This window comes from Oratosquilla oratoria, chromosome 16 (genome assembly GCF_046742065.1).
Source record: "Oratosquilla oratoria isolate Oo_2021 chromosome 16, ASM4674206v1, whole genome shotgun sequence".
NCBI classification, from domain to species: Eukaryota; Metazoa; Arthropoda; class Malacostraca; order Stomatopoda; family Squillidae; genus Oratosquilla; species Oratosquilla oratoria.
The window spans coordinates 14,622,565-14,641,824 of NC_134792.1; the positions used below are offsets into that span (position 1 = coordinate 14,622,565).

At 39.4% G+C, this 19,260-nt stretch overlaps 1 protein-coding gene across 5 annotated transcripts in view; it reads right to left on the reverse strand.

Moving 5' to 3' along the window:
• The window catches only part of LOC143033840 (uncharacterized), a 102,988-nt gene that overhangs the window by 74,478 nt on the left and 9,250 nt on the right, over nt 1-19,260 (reverse strand). For 4 of the 5 annotated variants that reach the window (XM_076199392.1, XM_076199389.1, XM_076199393.1 and 1 more), the window contains 2 exons: nt 8,924-9,006; nt 3,808-3,950 (listed from right to left, as the gene is read on the reverse strand). In XM_076199392.1, the coding sequence (XP_076055507.1) occupies nt 3,808-3,950; nt 8,924-9,006 (226 nt within the window). Of the gene's footprint in view, nt 1-3,807; nt 3,951-8,923; nt 9,007-18,461; nt 18,483-19,260 lie in introns of those variants that run through there. The other variant, XM_076199390.1, reaches the window with a different exon arrangement.

The window sequence follows — 19,260 nt, forward strand, 5'->3', positions numbered from 1 at the left end:
TGTGTGCATGTGATTGTTATGTCGTCTGCGTAGGAAGAGATTTGTATTTCTGAGGTGTCTGGTGTGGGTAAGTCATGCATGTATATATTAAATAGTGTGGGGGATAAAACTGAGCACTGTGGTACTCCATTCTTAATGTTTCTGATGTGCAATGATTGGCCATTATATGACACGTAAGCATTCCCACCTGCCAGATAATTGGCCAGCCATCTTTTGGTGTTATTGTGCATGTCTGTGTTATATATTTTATTTGTTAGGTTGTGGCGGGGGATATCATCAAAAGCTTTACTAATGTCTAATGTTATGAGAAGTGTTCTGTGGTGAGGCCTATCTGAATTGATGCCATCTAAAATTCTGTGTGAGGTTTATCAGAAGAGTGTTTGTGGAGTGTAGTGGCCTAAAACCGTGTTGTGAGTCAGCAAGGGGAATATGTGGTGTGACAAGTTTAAGTATTAGGCGTTCAATAACTTTAGAGGGGGTGCAGAGAAGTGTGATTGGGTGGTGCGATGTTGGGATTGTTGGGTCTTTGTTCGGTTTTGGAATGGTGATTATTTTACCATGCTTCCAGATGTCAGGTATAGTGTTGTTGTTGTTGTTGTTGTCGTTCCCTAGACTGTCTGTCCGAGCAGTCCCGTCTCCCCAAGGAATGCCATAGCCGAAACAGGGTTTTCCCACAAATCCTTTATAGAGTGTATGTTGTGTTGTTTGCGTGCATGATTGTGTATAATGCAGTCTTCCATTATGTGTTGTATGGTATGGGGTGAAGTGTTACATCCTGGGCAGCTGTTCACAACGCGGTCATCCAGCCTCTTCTGGTAGCTTAGAAGTGCTGGGTGGTGACCGCACCACAGTCTGGCCAAGTGGACTCTGTCCCTTCGTGGGAGAGAGGATTCAGAAGGGTGGATATCAGGGGGTCTGGCATGCAGCAGTGTGTTGTCTTTCAGTGTGTTAATGGAGCGGTGAGTGATATGATTATGAATATGTTTCCGGAGGCTGGTATTTGGTGGTTGTGGAGGAAGAGAAGAGAGTATCTGTGCGTGATAAAGGTCTTTGGGTGTTGTTTTAATGTTTTTTGGTGTGTGTGGGTGTTCTGCTATGTAGTGTAGCGGGTGTAATGTGTTTGTGGTGGCTGCGGCAAGTGTTTGTGTGCCTCTCATGTCGAGGTGGTCCCACATGTCACCCAAGGATGAAATATCGTCACCTAGGGATAGTGTATGGCAATGTAGGATGAAAGAGAGGGGGGGGGGGTGGATGTCACATGTAATGAAGCAACTGGGGGGGAGGGGGGGGAGCAGTTTAAGCTACTGGGCACTACTGTGTTGTTGTCTTGCTACTGCACTGCTTTGAACCTGAACATTGGGTGGAGGACAAGGACCCTTCACCCACAAAGATCAATGGGACAAATGGCTACGAGATAAAAGGAAACAGATTTTTTGTGCATGTAGGGAGTGTAAGGTTAACTGAACAACCTAGAGAAACGAATTAACCTCCCCCCACCCCCGAAAAAAAAAATATATATATATATTATATATATTTATATATATATTATATATATATATATATATAAAAATTCACACACACACACATATATATATATATATAAAAAAAATACATACACCAAAGGCTTTCCCCCCTAAAAACCATACAATCCGTTCCCACCCATTCCATCTCCACAAACTTCACTCCTCATCCACCCCCTCCCTCCATCTTGGCTCCTCCTGGATGACAGGTCATCCCTGCATCTCACACACTGCCCTGGATCAGAACAGTGTTGCAAGACACATCCCCAGTAAGGCTGCTTCATTAAATCAGTGACCCCACACCCTCTCCGTCCCCTCATGCAGAAACAGAGAAGATAGGGAGAAATCCCTTTGGGATGCATCAATTTATTTTTTACACACCCTCCATTCCACTCACCCTCATGCATCACAGCAACATCCATACACAAGCATTCTCCATTCACCCCCATCTTCTGTACTCTCCCGTCCTTCCTCAACAGACATTTCCCTCTTTCCCAATGCCCCTTTTAGCCCATCCATCCATCTCATCCTTGGTCACCCCCTAACATTCAATCCTTCCACATCTTTTACTAATCTTTCTTCACTCGTTCTTTCCATGTGTCCAAACCATCCTAATACTTTTTCATCAACCCTAGCTAGCTCCCAGCTCCCTTTCCAACCCCATTCTCCTTCTCACCTTTTTCTCACTCATCCAGCCTAGCAACACCCATCATACTTCTCAGGCACCTCAACACATTCAAACTCTTCCTCTCTTATGCTCCATGTCTCTGCCCCCATACAGTACTGTCAGCACAATCACTCCTTCATGCAATCTCTTTGTAGCATCCATTCCCAATTGTCTATTTCTCATTACACTTTTTAATCCAAGGCATTTACTTGCTTCTCTCAATCTACATTCTACCTCCACCTCCACTCTTCCCTTTCCTGCCACATTTGCACCCAAGTATCTAAAACTATCCACTTCCTCCAATCTCCCTTAATACTCACTTCAAGTCTGCTGACACTTTCTCCCCTTGTACACTTCATCACCTTTTTTACTCACATCTATCTTCAATTTCCTTCTCTTGCACACCTTCCCAAACTCTGTCACTAACTTCCTCAATCCCTTCTCTGATCCTGCTACAAGCAGTCATCAACAAACAACAACTGGCTTATCTCCCACTTTCCTCGTTCTTTAACCATCTCCAATCCCCGACCCATTACCCTTGCATCTAACTCTTGCACCACCCACCCATGTATAAATTGAACTGCAAAGGCAACATAACACATCCCTGGTGAAGTCCCACCTTTACCTGAAACTACTCACTTTCTCCATTTCTGATTCAAACACAAGCTCTACTACTATTGTAAAAACTCCTGACTACTCTTGAAACCTTTCCTCCTGTCCCATATATCTGCAATACCTCCCACAGTGCCTTCCTGTCCACCCTGTCATAAGCCTTTTCCAAATAAAAGCCCAGAAAATATCCTTACCTTCTCCTAAAGTTCTCATATATCTGTCTAACCACAAAAATCTGATCCACACAACCCCTACCTGTCCTTAGCCCACACTGTTCCTCACCAATCACTCCCTCTCTTCCTCTCCTAATCCTCTCAATCAAGACCCTCCCATAAGCCTTCCCAACTACTCTTACACTGCTCCCTCTGAAACTACTACACTCACACTTATCCCCTTTTCACTTGTAAAGTGGAACCATACAGGCACTCCTCCGGCACTCTACGCTCTCTTAAACAATAAACTCACCAGCATGTCCACCACAACTGTACCTCCCTTTCTTTTTTTATTTAGACATTCTGCATGATGCCCATCCAACCCAGGTGCCTTACCTGCTCTCATCATAATAACACCTGCCCTCACCTCATCTTTCCTTATTTTCCTCACTCATCTCTCTTTCTCTTAGCGTTTCCCCCTGCAACTACCTTTCCCTCCCTATTCTTCACATTTAGCAATTCCCTAAAATACTATGCCCACCTTCCTCTTACTGTCTTCTCTTCCATTACCATCTCTCCACTTGCACCTTTTACCTTTCGTTCTCTACTTGATTTGCCTCCTCTTCCTCTCAATTTCTTTCCAAAACATCTTTTTTTCTTTGAAAATTGTCATACTCTTTTTTCCATTTCACATCTGCTCTCCTCTTTGCCTTTTATATATTTTGAGACATTCTGACAGGTTGACGTAAGTGGGATATGAAACACAGGAGTCTTAGTCTGAGGTTATTCCTAAGACTCCAGTGTTTCCTACTCCACTATATAAAATAAAATAAATTAATTAATAAATCATACTTACTCTCATGGTTTCCAGATGGACCTGTCATGCTGACAGGAGACCAACGGCGATATGGTGAGCGAGACCTTGATCTGCTCCTGTCTCGTCGCCTATCTCTGCCCCTATCACGATCACGGTCCCTGTCTCTGTCACGATCACGGTCTCTACAAAATACAGGTGTGACATTAAGAAAAGTAAACAAGCAAAACTAAATTACATTCAAATGATACTCCCCCCCGCAAACACTTCTGTATGATGACGCCCATGTAGGTGTCATGAGGATGCCGGCATTGGCATCGATTATATTTTTGCAATTGTACATGAGTTACCCTCAAATTCTGTGAACTGGTTTAATCACGTTTTGTGTTTATTATTACTCAGAGTAAAAGAGAACAACTAATATAGCAGTGACTATATATTATAATGCGAGTAGTGTGATGAAGCGTACGTTTGGTAGCTGATGCTGGGTGCAAGAATTTGAATTGTACTGAAGTGGTTAATCACAATATTCAACAATCAACTTATTGCCACCACCCAGTTCCCCATGCATAATCACACAAATTATGGCCAAGTCAGTTTAAAAGATCCAATCAAACTACTATACAGTTTTAGGTCTCCCTCCCTGGAGACCCACAGCACAAGGTTACTCATGAATGAACCTCTGTGCTGTCATAGTGAAACACACTTCTTTGCAGTGACTGCACCTGGGGCAATCTGTTATGAGCACCAATCAGTGTTGGTACTACTTTTGGGCTAAGTCTTGGCTGCTAAGGTAATGACATTAACAGAGGTAGACTAGTACTATTTTTAGGTACTTTTGGGGGCACATTTGCTTCTGGATTTATGTTACAACCAGTGATGGCCATCTGTTTGTGGTGGCCTTGCTGCAAGACAGCAAGTGGCAACTGCTCCCCTCATTCTCCTATGTAAACAGCCCCTCCACAATAATACGACACAAACAACAACCTAATAGTCCTTCCCAGAGAGGTCTGATGACCAATGCCAGCTACAGTAGGGCTGCAAGTTTCCAATGAGACTCCAGCCATCATTATTGGTTATTCCTATTATCATCCCATCTTCTCTTTCTGCATGAGGAGGCTGAAGGGAGGTCAGTGATTAAATGAAGCGGCCTTGCTGTGGATGTGCTGTGTCTTGCTACATTGCTTCTAACCTAGGTCAGTTGGCAAGATGCAGGATGACCAGTCATCTAGGAGGAGCCAAGAAATGAGGGGAGGGAGAGGTGGTGAAGGAGAGTGGAGCATGTGGGGATGAAATGGGTGGGAGAGGATTTATGCCTTTGACTTTGGCCACTGCCCTTATAAGGGGGAAAAAGATGTCGGTATATGTATGTACACATCCTCATGTCAGTAGTTGGACTCTGTACTGTGCAAGTTATTTTCTGACCTATACGGACATGTTCTATAAAGGAGTGTTGAGAAGTAGTGATAGGCTTTGGCTTAATCTTCCAAAGCCTATTACAGAAAATAGGCTTTTACTGCCCAATTACAAATACCTGGATTAAAATTCAATGTATGGCTCCAACTTGTGTCATATTATTCCCTAATAATAATAATATTTATATTTCTTGTGTCGTTTCAGCTTGGATTATTACCTTCCAAGCCATTCCAGTTATTTTTTCATCTGTATGGAAAGCTGGATTTTTTCACATCCTTTATACACTGTCTTTCTCAATTTGCCATTATGACCTCTTAAAGACTTCCCATCCCTAATCAAGAGATTCATCAATGTAGTCCATCCTATCAACTCCAATGTATCTCCTTGTATGGCTTATCTGCTTGAATGGCAACTGGTTTGGTTGCTGCAATCTGAATTATCTCATTCTTACTTGTATCTTTATGAATGAAAACTTTACCAAACATATGTGAAAAAGCACCTTCAGTTTTCTGCAGCAGTCCATTTCTCGTAACTTTACTAATACAGGTAGTTCTCGTTTAATTTACATAGAAAAACATACTGACAGTATTCTATATAATTCCACCATCTACATCTTATCAAATTTGGCAAAAATCAGTTTTGTCTTCATTTCATTGCGTCGTCTGCTATTCGAAACATTCCGCCCGTGCGCTTCGGGAAAGGTTCGGGGAATTCCGCGTTCGTAACGTCACAGTTGCCAAACAAACAATATTGTTATTCTGAATATGTAGACTTCGGAAAAGTGGTATGCGAGGCGCAATTAAAAGTGAATTTTCTGAATAAATTCTTCTGTAATAGGTAAAAACTTTATTTGTATGCTTTTAAAAAGTACTTTTTCGATGATTTTTAGTGAATGGTATATCTGTTGATATCTGACCTTTAACCCCTTCCATACGGTGCCGCACACGTAGGCGTCATGGACTTAGATCTCGGTGGCAGCAGCCAATGCCAGCCGTACGACGTGTCGTAATAATACTCGCATCATAAAATATAGTCACCGCTTATATCGATCGTTCTCTCTTCACCCGTGAATTTTGATAACCATAGAAAATGCGATTACAAAAGAATTAGAAAGAATGTCATTATGGAGGGGCGAATACAATAAATATAATCAAGACGCCGATATGGCAGCGTCGCGAATCCACTTGCTCCTCATGACGCCTACGTGTGCGGCACCGTATGGAAGGGGTTAAACTGACTGTTGATGTGCTCTGGAGATACACAGGCAGGCTTACTGCTTAGAGTTTATCCAGTGCGGAGAATAAACGATAATTCTTGCAGAGAGTGAAAATTGACGAAATTAATTGGGGCAGTAATAAGTATAAAAAATTAATTTGTTTGTGAAAAAAATAATTAAGTTGTGTATCAAAAAAGCTTAATTACCTGCAGAAAGACAATGGTTTGGCCTATGAAACAGGAAGGATGCCTAAGACGATGCCGTCTGTACAGCTGCCGGTGTTGTTGTTGTGATAACACCGCAGTGATGCCAGCTCTACCTAGCTGATGCAGCCAGTGTTACCACACGGCTTTATGCGCACCAACTTCAAATATATAATAGGTATTTTGAAAAAAATAATCAGCCGCAACTATTTTTATGTTTATTTTTTTTAGGTCAAATCGCATATCTTCGAATATATCCCCGCACATATCGAAAAGTGGTGCAAATTCTTGAATCGCATATACGCGAATTCGCATATATCGAGAACTACCTGTATACCTTCCCCATGGTAGGTGTCTTTTACCAGTACTCCTAAATTTTTCTCAACTGCCTTAGCAATCAATTATGCCCATTTTGAATATTTTGCAGTTTTATTGAATAGATATTAGATTTCCAATCTTGGTTCCATACAAATATCTATTTTCTTCTTTTTTTGGAATGGCCAACAATAATTTTTACTAATATCTGCACCATCTGCAAACCATGTTGGCACAGCTTGTTCCTATATCATCAACACATAAATCACAGGTACTAGTAATGAACCATGAGATCTGTTGCCGATTATTCCTGTCCTTTACTACTGTCCTTGTGTACCCATAAAAAAAAAAAAAAAAAAAAAAAAAAAAAAAAAAAAAAAAAAAAAAAAAAAAAAAAAATAATAATAATAATAATAATAATAATAATAAAAATAAATAATTAAATAATAAATAAATAAAATAAATATATATACATACATATGTATATATATACATATATATATACACACGTATATATACACACATGTATATATACACACATGTATATATACACACATATATATATATATACACACACACACTTTATTATATATATTATATTATATATATATATATATATATACATACAGTATATATATATATATATATATATATATATATATATATATATATATATAAAATTCAAGGAGTTTATTCCTTTGTCCCCCAAGCTCCAATTTCCACACAAGATGAACTAGGTACATTATCAAAAGCCTTGTCTACATCAAGGTACACAAATTCCACCTTTACCTTTCTTGCAGTACATCAATCATTTTCAAGTAAAAACTTGAAAGGTTCAACACACATGCCTTTCAGACCTAAAGCCAAACTGACTGATTGTCTAGATGTTTATCTCTTCAAGATATCTGACCCATCAATCTCTCATCCTCACATGATTCACTATTGTGCTGGTCAATGATTCTGGCCTGTTATTCTGCAGTGAAAAAGTACCACATACAGCCTTTCAAATGTGGCACTCTTCCTTCTTTGTGAACAAGAACCACATTTACCCTTTTACCAATCATGTGGCACTATTGCTTCCTATAATGAACAAGAAATATGACATCTTGTCCACTAGTTGTTCCCTACATTAAGTATCCAGACTGAAATCCTATTAAGTCCTGAACTGTTCTCATTATAATGATCCCAGAACATTGAGTACTTTTATCACTTCTGTAATTACTTACATACATGTACCCTTACAAGGGAGGTAGCCAAAAAACAAAGGCATAAACAACCACTCCCACCCCTCCATCCCCACATGCTCCATTCCCATCCACACCCACCCCCCTTTTTTCTTGGCTCCTCTTGGATGACAGGTCATCCCTGCATCTTGTCCACTGCCCTGGGTCAGAAGCAGTGTTGCAAGACACAGCACATCCACAGCAAGGCTGCTTCATAAAATTGGCAACCCCCCTCTCTGTCCCCCTCATGCAGAAATCCCTTCAGGCTGTGTCAATTTATTTTTCATGCATACTCCAGCACCCCCCATCCTGCAGCCACTCCTCCTCATACATCACAGTATCATCCATACACAACTATTCTCCATTCACTCCTATTTCTGTCCTCTCCCATACTTCAACAGACATTCCCATTTCCCAATGCCCCTTTTACCCCATCCATCCATCTCATGTAATTAAATTTTGTAAATCGGAATTATTACTCCCCTCAATTTCCTCTAAAAACCTGCTCTCCTTTGTGAAGAACAATGGAAAATTTTCATTAGTTCTGCCTGAGCCAAGGCCTCTAACAACCTCACCACCCACTATTAACTTGGTGAATTCTTCTGTAAAAAATTTTTGGTTTCTCTCACTACACCCCTTCCAAAATTACTTTCATCTTCCATGTAGATTGTGTATAGTCACTTGAAGCTCATTTGAAAGCTTTCTTTGGTCTATTGGTTCTTTACTTTCTACATTTCTCCTTAAATGGGGTTTCTCTTTATTTCCAAACAAAACTTCATTCTTACCCATGACGATGATATCGCTCCCGTGATCGGTCGCGCTCTCTGTCCCGATCGCGGTCTCTCTCCTTTTCACGCTCACGACCCATCTGGAATTAAGGAATTTATATCTTAGTTCTTTTAAGTTATCAATCATATAATACAATTGTCAATTACAAAATTGAAATGCAGTAAAATGGTGACCACTCCTTATTAAATACCATTGTTTTATATTTTACTTTTAGTAAAATATAAAACGATATTTAATAATGAATAGATGTTAAGGGGGTACACGACATCTGGGGGGGGGGGGTGAATTTGGTTAAGATATTGTGTTCAAAATGTTTGTATACCAATTAGAAATAAATCCCGACAAATAATTTTCCAGCGACGCACAATTTAAATGTCTTGGGCGGGGGTTTAAATGGACGGAGTTAAAGGCGCAACCCACACTAGAGGGGGGCGTGCCACTTAGGACCTTCAGGCGCATCGAATAACGTTGAAATTCGATTGAATTTACGCTCGCCCAATGCTTCAACGGCCAGTATGAGGGTGGAGGGGAAGGGAAGAAGGTGGAGGGATAGCTCTTGCCAACTTAGAGCTCAGCTGGACGTCAGTTACCTACTAGCTTTGAAAGAAAAAGTACACATGTCTCATGAGCTCTCCTGGCAATATATTACCTTAGCTAGTACATATTACTCATAAGTACAGTCATCATGGGTAGCAAAAAGAACATCTACAATGACAAAAACTCAACAGTTAAAGATGGCAAACAGTCAAAGACGACTAGCCTAGACCTCACCACCTCTCACTCCACCACTGCCCTCACTTCCACCTCTCTCAACATATGTAGCCAGGTTCTACACCATGAAGTTCTTTATTCATCTCAAATACAGCAAGAAAATTAGATATTGGTTATGAAATTGTACAGAGGGGAGATAAGAATGAATGTAAATTTATGATTGTGGAGAAGAGCAGTATTTTGCTGTGGATAAATTCGCTTCTTAGATGCCAGTGTGGTGAGATGTGATAGGAGAATGTGGAATGGTGAAGACATTTCAGGCAGAATGAAAGTTGTGCTCTGAAAAGAGCAAATGGTGTACTTCACCAGGCGGTAGAAATGAAAGTTATGAAATACATAACAGAGTTGTGGAGGCCGGCTTACTCTGTGGGGATGTTGCAGTACAGAAAATGTGCATGGCAATGAACATGAAAATGATACATCACAAGACGTTTAGTAAACTTTGCCATCATATCATAGACCAGCATAAAGAAGTATGAGGTACTCTTGGAAAAAGCAAGGGAACATGTACATGCAGCATTAGAAAAGGAAGACCCAACTTTACCGGAAGTAAAAGTTACTATCGATGGTTCGTGGAGTAAGAGAGGATTCACTTCCAAAGGCACCCACTGCTGGTTAAAATAAACCTCTTTCCAATGATTTAGATACCCCAAAGACCCCCAGCAGTGAGGTTTCATATGAAAAAAGCGACAAATGTGCAGAAAAGCAAATTATACGATGGTGTCGTCTGTGCGTCGCCACTATTGTGATATACTTTAATTTTTCATTATTTAAAGTACTTATAATTAAAATATGTTGATGATTTTTACTGTACTTATCCATTATATAATAAGAATTAAGCCATGAAAAAATCAGTCAAATTGGGGAAACTATAAGCAAGTTACAGATATATTTATATTTCAAGTCGCCATATCTCCGTTCGATATTTTTTTACTATTTTTTTTTTAATCATAAAAAATCTAAAATACATCAGATTTAGATGAAACTTACAGGAAATATTACATTTAGTAACTGCTAGGGCCAGTCATTCGAATATTTTGAATAAGATGAAAGAGTTAGGAGTAATAATGGAAACAAGACCAAAAAAACGTCATTTTTTTACGATTTTTGCCAGACATTAAAATTGAAATGCCTGTATGCAAGAGTATAAAGGAAATTGTTCGATTACTCAATGACCGGCCCTAGGTGTGCCTACTGACTAATCATAGCCAAAATATAAAACAAATTGGTCCATGTATATGATGCGGAGCACTTTTAAATGTCGCTACTGGTACATGTACATGTGTACATACATCATTCTGTTTCACCTAAAATGTAGGCAACATGGATACTTATTTACCTGAGAAGTTTCAGCTCTTTACTCTAAATAGTTTAGAAAATGACCCCTAGGTGTCGCGTATCCCCTTAAGAGGACATTGTATGAAGGAATGATTGTGCCAATAGTACTGTATGGGGCAGAAACATGGAACATAAGAGAGCAAGAGAGGAGGAATTTGAATGTGTTGGAGATGAGGTGCCTGAGAAGTATGATAGGGGTTACTAGGCTGGATAGGGGTTACTAGGCTGGATAGCGAGACACAAGGAGGCGAGGAGGAAAACAGGGGTGGAAGAGGAGTTGGGAGACTGAATTGGAAAGAGTATTGGGATGGTTTGGACACATGGAAAGAATGAAGAAAGATTAGTAAAAGAGGCATGGAAGGCAGATGTGGAAGGAGTGAACATGAGGGGTGACCAAGGATGAGATGGGTGGATGGGGTAAAAGGGGCATTGGGAAAGAGATAATGTCTGTTGAGGAAGGATGGGAGAGGACAGAAGATAGGGGTGAATGGAGAATGGATGTGTATGGATGATACTGTGATGCATGAGGGGGAGGGGGAGTGGGTGGGGGAGTGTGTATGAAAAACAAACTATCGCAGTCTTCTCCATTTCTGCACAAGGGGACAGATGGGGGGGGGGGGGTTGCTGATATAATGAAGCAGCCTTTCTGTGGATTCTGCTGTGTCTTTCAACACTGCTGACCCAGGGCAGTGGGCGAGATGCTGGGATGACTCGTCATCCAGGAGCCAAGATAAGAGGAAGGGAAGGGGGTGGATGGGAGTGGAGAATGTGGGAATGGAATGGGCGAGTGATTTTTATGCCTTAGTTTTTTGGATACCTCCCTCATAAGAGGGGAAAAAGCCTTTGGTATATATATATTTATATTATGAATTGTAATAAATATTATCCTCTTATCTCTGTGGCCTTTTCTCACTACCCCAAAACCTCTTTGTGTTATGCTGCTTTCAAACTTAAGCATAGGCCGTTAATTTTGATCAACATATCTATTGTGTACTGTTTTGAGTAAAATAAAAACCAGGGTTGGCTGATTTTTATCATGATGATTTAAATCAGTGATTTAAGTAAAATGATTCTTTTAAAAAAAATCATCGATTTAAATCAGTATTTACTTCTGCCCAAAGCAATATGGAATGTAAATGAAAAATATAAAAACAAACATAATTATACCTGCTTTATATATTTCTGAGAAATAGAACACTAAATGTTTCTTTTTACTGTACAGTACAACAAACATTTTCACATCCATTAAGAAAGAAATCAAAGGGTTTTATTTGTAATGAATGAACTGAGGACTAGAATGTTAAATCACTTGCTTTTGCAATAAAAACATAAAAAATCCACATGCTATTGAATAAGGAAATCAAAAAGGTATACTTAAAATGAGCTATACTTATTTCTTTAAGTAATGAATTTAAAAAAGAAAATTATTGCAGCCTGTATTCAGAGCAAAAGCACACTGACTTTGTACTAAATGCTTTCTTTTATTGTACAGTTCAACAAAAAATTTCACATCCATCAAGAAAGAAATCAAAGGGATTTACTTGTAATGAGCCAAGGACTAAAATGCTAAATCACTTCCTTTTGCAATAGAAAAAAAAATCTACTTGCTATTGAATAAGGAAATCAAAAAGGGTTACTTATAATGAGCTATACTTATTTCTTGAAGTAATGAATTAAAAAAAAAAAAAAAATGATTGCAGCCTGTATTCAGAGCAAAAGCACATTGAATTTATTCTGTAAAAGCAATCTTCTTTTAAAAAATAATGAAACACTTCTCTGAAAGTAGTTCAAAAAAAATTGAATATAAAAAAGTAAGGTTTTTAATTCTTTTGACAATGAATTTGGTTCTTTTAAGCATCCTGATCATTAGTATCATCATATACATCCATTTTGTGTGCATTCATAGTTTTAAACAAAAACACCAGTTTTGCAGCTTTTTCTGTTCCCAGCCGGTTCCTTAATTTTGAATGTACTATACCATAGCTTGAAAAAACTCGTTCAACCCCTGATGAAGAAGCCACTGCAGACAGTAGTTGTTGTGCTGCTGAAATGACATCACTATCCAACACATTTGAATGTGACCTCCACCATTCAACAGCTGACATAGACTTGGTCACAAAATCACTGAACTTAAATGCATGGAAAGGAGGCGATTTGGCTTGAAATTTCATGATGACTGGGACAAGTGAAGGAAACCTTTCATTAGCATAGTCCATTGCATTATTCACTTCTTCTTCACTAAGCAGTTTTCCTTGAAGGGAAGGATGAATTAGGTTTGCAAGAAGATGAGCTTGTGTTATGACTTGGTCATACCTCTTTCTCACAGCAGTTAGGGCATCTCTGCCATTGCTTAAAGTTGTGATTAATTCTTTCCAAATGTTCACTGCTTCAGCAATTGTACATTTATCACTCTGTGCTTTGTCTAAAGCCACAGCTATTGGTTCTAGTCGTGCAAGTAGGTCCTCTGCTGACCGCTTCAGGGTTAAGTTAGACACCTTTTCTCTAACTCTGACATCAATTTGCTCCCTATCAACTTCACATATTTTCATGAGAGCTGGCCAGTTCTTTATATATGTCTTCAGACAGTTACGCATGGTATTCCATCGTGTGTCTTGAGGCATAACAAGACGTTGCTCACCTTCCTGACGATATCTTGCAGAAGCATAATGATTGTTTCTAAAGTATTTTACTATATTCACCACATGCTCTTTAATATTGTCAATTTCCAGATCATGAGCCAGAAGATTCAAAATGTGGGCAGTACAGCCATAGGTCACCAGCTTCAGTTCATTTTCCTGTTCTAACAGTTTCCTCATTTTGTTTACATTAGCTGCATTATCTGTAACAACACTGCCAACATGACAGTCAAGTTCTTCTTTACACTTCTGAATTGCTGATTTTGAGAGCTCTTGTAGATATTCAGCAGTATGAGGCTGGCCACTTGTGTCGACTGTATCTACTAGATATATATGGCCACTTGAAGTTGTCACAGTAATACATATAATAGGCTCGTTGTGAATGTTAGACCATCCATCTAAAGACAGACATACAATTTCATCCTTAAGCTCTGTGGCACACTTAGCATATTCTTTCTCATATATCATGGGTAGAAATTTGTCTGCAATTTCTTTTCTTGTTGGAGGAATGTATCCTGGCCTCAACTTCCCAACCATTTTACAGAACTGAGGATGTTCTACCAATCTAAATGAAGAGTTGGTTGCAAAGACCATCTTAGCAACTTCTTCATCAAGATTTACTTTTTCATAAGAAGTTGTCTTTGTGACGAATGTGTCCAAAGTTGTTGCTTTGCGCTTTGAAAAGCTTGTTGCAGAAGCTGGACTGACTTTCTGTAATACTGGAGTTGCAACACTTCTTTCAGGCACCTTTGGAGTCAGTTATGTTATGTTATAAGCAAGTGAGAGATGATGCAACACTGTAAAAACACCTCAAATGTATTTTACACTAACATATAGAATATATATAAAACTTTCACAATATCTTTTATGCTGATTATTAATAAAATAAAAAAATCTGATTTAAATAAAAAAAAATCAGATTTTTTTTATTTAAAACAAAAAATAAATAAAAAAAATCACCAACCCTGATAAAAACATTCATGTTTTGCATTCTGTTTTAGATTCCTGTCAAGTTCTATATGCATCTTTTCTATCACTCCACCAGTATGGCTGTTCCTCCCACTACAGTGCTGCCAAACAGTAATTATGATTTCAACTGTAGACTAACACACTAAACTATCTCTTTTCCCCTATCTCTCTTTTTTTTTTCTATACTTTTTAACATAATAATAAGGATGTTGAAATAATTCCTTAATAGATAATTGGAATGTCCTGAACATGTTCTGTTTCATCAGAATATACAGGGTCTCCATAGCCTTTCCCTGATTAATAAAATTAATAACTTTAAACTATTGTGGATATGACCGCACAACTTTTACATTCTGTTGAGCAATTACTAAGTTTTTATTTCCCTACAGATACCACCGTGATCACTCTAGCTGGCAGAGAAAAAATGTGTCATTGCAATAGAAAGCCCAGTGTGTTATGGTACCATGAAACAAAATCACCTGTTGCAGTTCAAAAGTTCAGAAATGAGTATTGACAAGATCCACCATATGCATTAAAGACTAGTATAAAAAAGTTCAGAGACAGTAAGTGTTACAGACAAGTGATAGTCCCAGTTGTTCATAACTTTCTGGTTGCAACCTTCCCCAACCACTGGATTGGGGGAGATGGCCCGACACAATGGCCACCACATTCACCAGATATTACCCCTCTTGATTTTTTCTTCAGGGGCTATAACAAGGGTAAAGTGTACCCTTAAGGCAAGGATAATAGCAGCTCTAGCAACAGTAATTATGGAGATATTGGCGTGAGATAGAATTTTGCCTAGACATATTCTAAGCAACAAAGGGAGGACATACCGAAATTTACGAGTCACGTAAAAGAACTTTAGTCATTGTTATTGAAATTGAAGAAAACTTTGTACCTCTTCCTAACATGGTTTGTGTGTAATAAAGGTCTCAAACCTGAGAAAGACTTCATGGACACCCTGTATTTATATATTGAAATCACAAGATACTGGTGTTAGTTATTTCAATGCATTAGGACAGGAAGAGTTATGAAAACCTTATCAAACATGTTTTGCCATGTCCTGTATTATACACATTACAAGAAATGCCCCAAAGTAGGCTAAATGTGCATCTAATGATAGCATAGGTATTGGTGGCAATAATAATAATACAATAGGATAGAATGTACATACATACATATACCAAGGCTTTTTTCCCCCTTACCAGGTGGGTAGCTAAAAAGGACAAGGCACAAAACCATTCCCACCCATTTCATCCTCGAAAACACTCCACACCCCTCCACCCTCCCTCCCATCTTAGCACCTCCTAGATGACGGGTCATCCCTGCACCCTGTCCACTGCCCTGGGTCAGAAGCAGTGTCACAGGACACAGCACATCCACAGCAAGGCCGCTTCATTAAATCGGCGACCCCCCATATAAAGGAGAGGACGGGGAGAAATCCCTTCGGGCTGCGTCAAAAATCTTTACTCACACACACTACCTCACCCCCATTCCCCCATCCAATCCACCTCATGCATCACAACATTTTCCATATACAACCATTCTCCATTCACCCGTCTTCTGTCCTCTCCCTTCCTTCCTCAACCGACATTCCCCTCTTCCCCAAAGCCCCCTTCTCCCCAACCATCCATCTCATCCTAGGACGTCCCCTCATGTTCACTCCCTCCACATCTGCCTTCCATACCTCCTTTACTAGTCTTTCTTCACTCATTCTTTCCATGTGTCCAAACCATCCTAATACTCTTTCATCCACCCTATCTCCCAGCTCCCTTTCCACCCCTGTTCTCCTCCTCACTTCCTCATTTCTCACTCTATCTAGCCTAGTAACCCCCAGATAGAATGTAAGGTATGAAAATAGTATGAAGGGCAATGAGTAAAAAAGTATGATACAAATACATTTGTCTCAAACATGCTCAACTGACGATATTGACCTTGTATCATATGTGCATCAACAAGATTTGATCCTGAAGCAGAGTAAATGCAGTGTGTAGTTGTTGTGCACACTTGTGCCACAATGCGGAAAGTAAATGTGCTCAGTTTATGAAGGGAAATACATCACAATCCTTGTGATACTCTGTGTACATTTATCAAAATTATGTGGGGTTTGCTCATTGTTTAAAAATGTCATGTTTATTATATTCCCATGTAACCAAAAACATAAATGCACTGTAAAACCACTGAACTTAAATGACTAAAGAGAAATCTCTTACAATTTTTTCTGAGCTAAAATTATGATTTTAAACTTTATTAGTAATTATTTGAAAATGTAAAACTATTTCATGAAAAATAAACCTAGACTAGACCTAGCTACTCAAACTTTCAATACTATTTTAGGTCACAATTTAACTAGTGTTGTGAACTGTCAGTTAATACAGTTATGCATTGTAACCTACACATTAAATGTTGACTTACAAAATTAAAAAGAATTGAAGATTACAAAGGAGCATCATGTTGACGGGGAGAGAAAAAAAAAAAATAATAATAATAATAATAAATAAATAACATACATACATATACCAAGGCTTTTTCCCCCTTCCAAGGGAGGTAGCCAAAAAGGGAAAGGCATAAAAACACTCCCACCCATTTCATCCCTAAATACCCTCCACACCCCTCCCACCCTTCCTCTCATCTGAGCACCTCCTGGATGACGGGTCATCCCTGCACCCTGCCCACCGCCCTGGGTCAGAAGCAGTGTCGCAAGACACAGTACATCCACAGCAAGGCCGCTTCATTTAATCGGCGACCCCCCCTCTCCGTCCCCCTTTGCATATAAGGCGAGGACGGGGAGAAATCCCTTCGGGCTGCGTCAAAATTTACTCACACATACTACCCCGCCCCCCACCCCCCGCCCATTCCTCCTCATGCAGTCACAACATCATCCATATACAACCATTCTCCACTCACCTCTGTCTTCCGTCCTCTCCTTTCCTTCCTCAACAATAATAATAACTGATCCAACCAAGACTGGAATATGGATCAGCAGCATCACCCCAGAGTGAAGGATATAAGCAAGATCAAAAGAATACAAAGGGCAGCAACCAAACTAGTCACCAGCCTGGCAGATAACCTATATGAGGAAAGACTAGAAGCATTGGGTCTGCCAACTTTGAAGGATCGAAGAGAAAGTGGAGATATGATTACAGTATTAAGGTCACTAAAGGGGATGGACTGCACTGACAGAAGAGATTTCCTGATTAAAGATAGGACATGGGAGCAAATTATGAAAAACCTTATGTCTATAGGATATGAAGAAATAACTTTTCCATATAGGTACATAAATACCTGGAATAGCTTAGGAAGATTGAGCCCAAGCTCAAACAATACACGAGTTCAAATCTAAATAGGATAACTGGAAATCAGGAATATAGATTAAATTGGAACCATACATGATTTTGAGGCTATGTTGAATAATTAGAAAATAGGAGATGGGACCCAACAAATGTTGCTCCTTTTTCTATAAACTACTATTGGGTAAATAGTCACTCTCCACTCATCCCCATCTTCTGCCTTCTCCCTTTCTTGCTCAATACCCCCTTCAATCCATCCATCTCGATCTCGGGCATCCTGAGCTCATTCCATCCACCTCTACCTTCTACACCGGCTTTACTATTTCGTCACAACTTCTTTTCATGTATCCAAACCATCCCAATAACCTCCCATCTCCTTTTCCACTCCTGCTCTCCTCCTACCTCCTTCCTTAGTACTTAAAAATATTAATCATTGACAAAACTCATGTATTAAAAAACTAATGGCACTTGAGGTATTAAACAAAAATTATATAGTAATAATTGTAAAAAGTAAGAGTATTTTTTACCCCCATCCATCACATCCACTTGTGACACTGCCTCTGACCCAGGGCAGTGGACAAGGTGCAGGGATGACCCATCATCCAGGAGGTGCTAAGATGGGAGGAGGGTGGAGTGGAGTGGAGTGTATCTAGGAATGAAATGGGTGGGAATGATTTTATGCCTCTTTCTTTTTGGCTACCTCCCTTGTAAGGGGGAAAAAGCCTTGGTATATGTATCACATACTTCGTCACCCCCTCATGTTCACTCCTTCCACACACCTTTTACTGTATTTTATTCACATTCTTTAAATGTGCCCAAACCATCCCAATCCTTTCATCAGTCTTTTCTCCCAACTCTCTTTCTACCCCCACTCTTCTCCTCACCTCTTCATTTCTCACACTACCTAGCCTAGTTACCCCTACCATACTTCTCCGGCATTTCATCACATTTAAAAATTTTCTCTCTTCCTCTTTATGTTCCATGTTTATGCCCCATAGTGCTACTGGCACAATCACCCCTTCATACAATCTCCTCTCAGCATCCATTCCCAAATATATAATTCTCATTACACTTTATTCCCAGAGGGCAATTACTTTCTTCTCTCAATCTACATTCTACCCCCACGCCTCTCTATGCAATATAACATTTGAAAACCAAGATTAAGTTTGTAAATAATACATCAATGTAATACACATTTTCCTTTGGGGAGAGAGAAAAGGCTAAATGCAGATACACTACTGAACAAACTTGCAATCATAGGATTGAGATATCATGTCTGTCAAGTCCTGCTAAAAGTAAATATACTACCGAACAAAGCTGTGACCA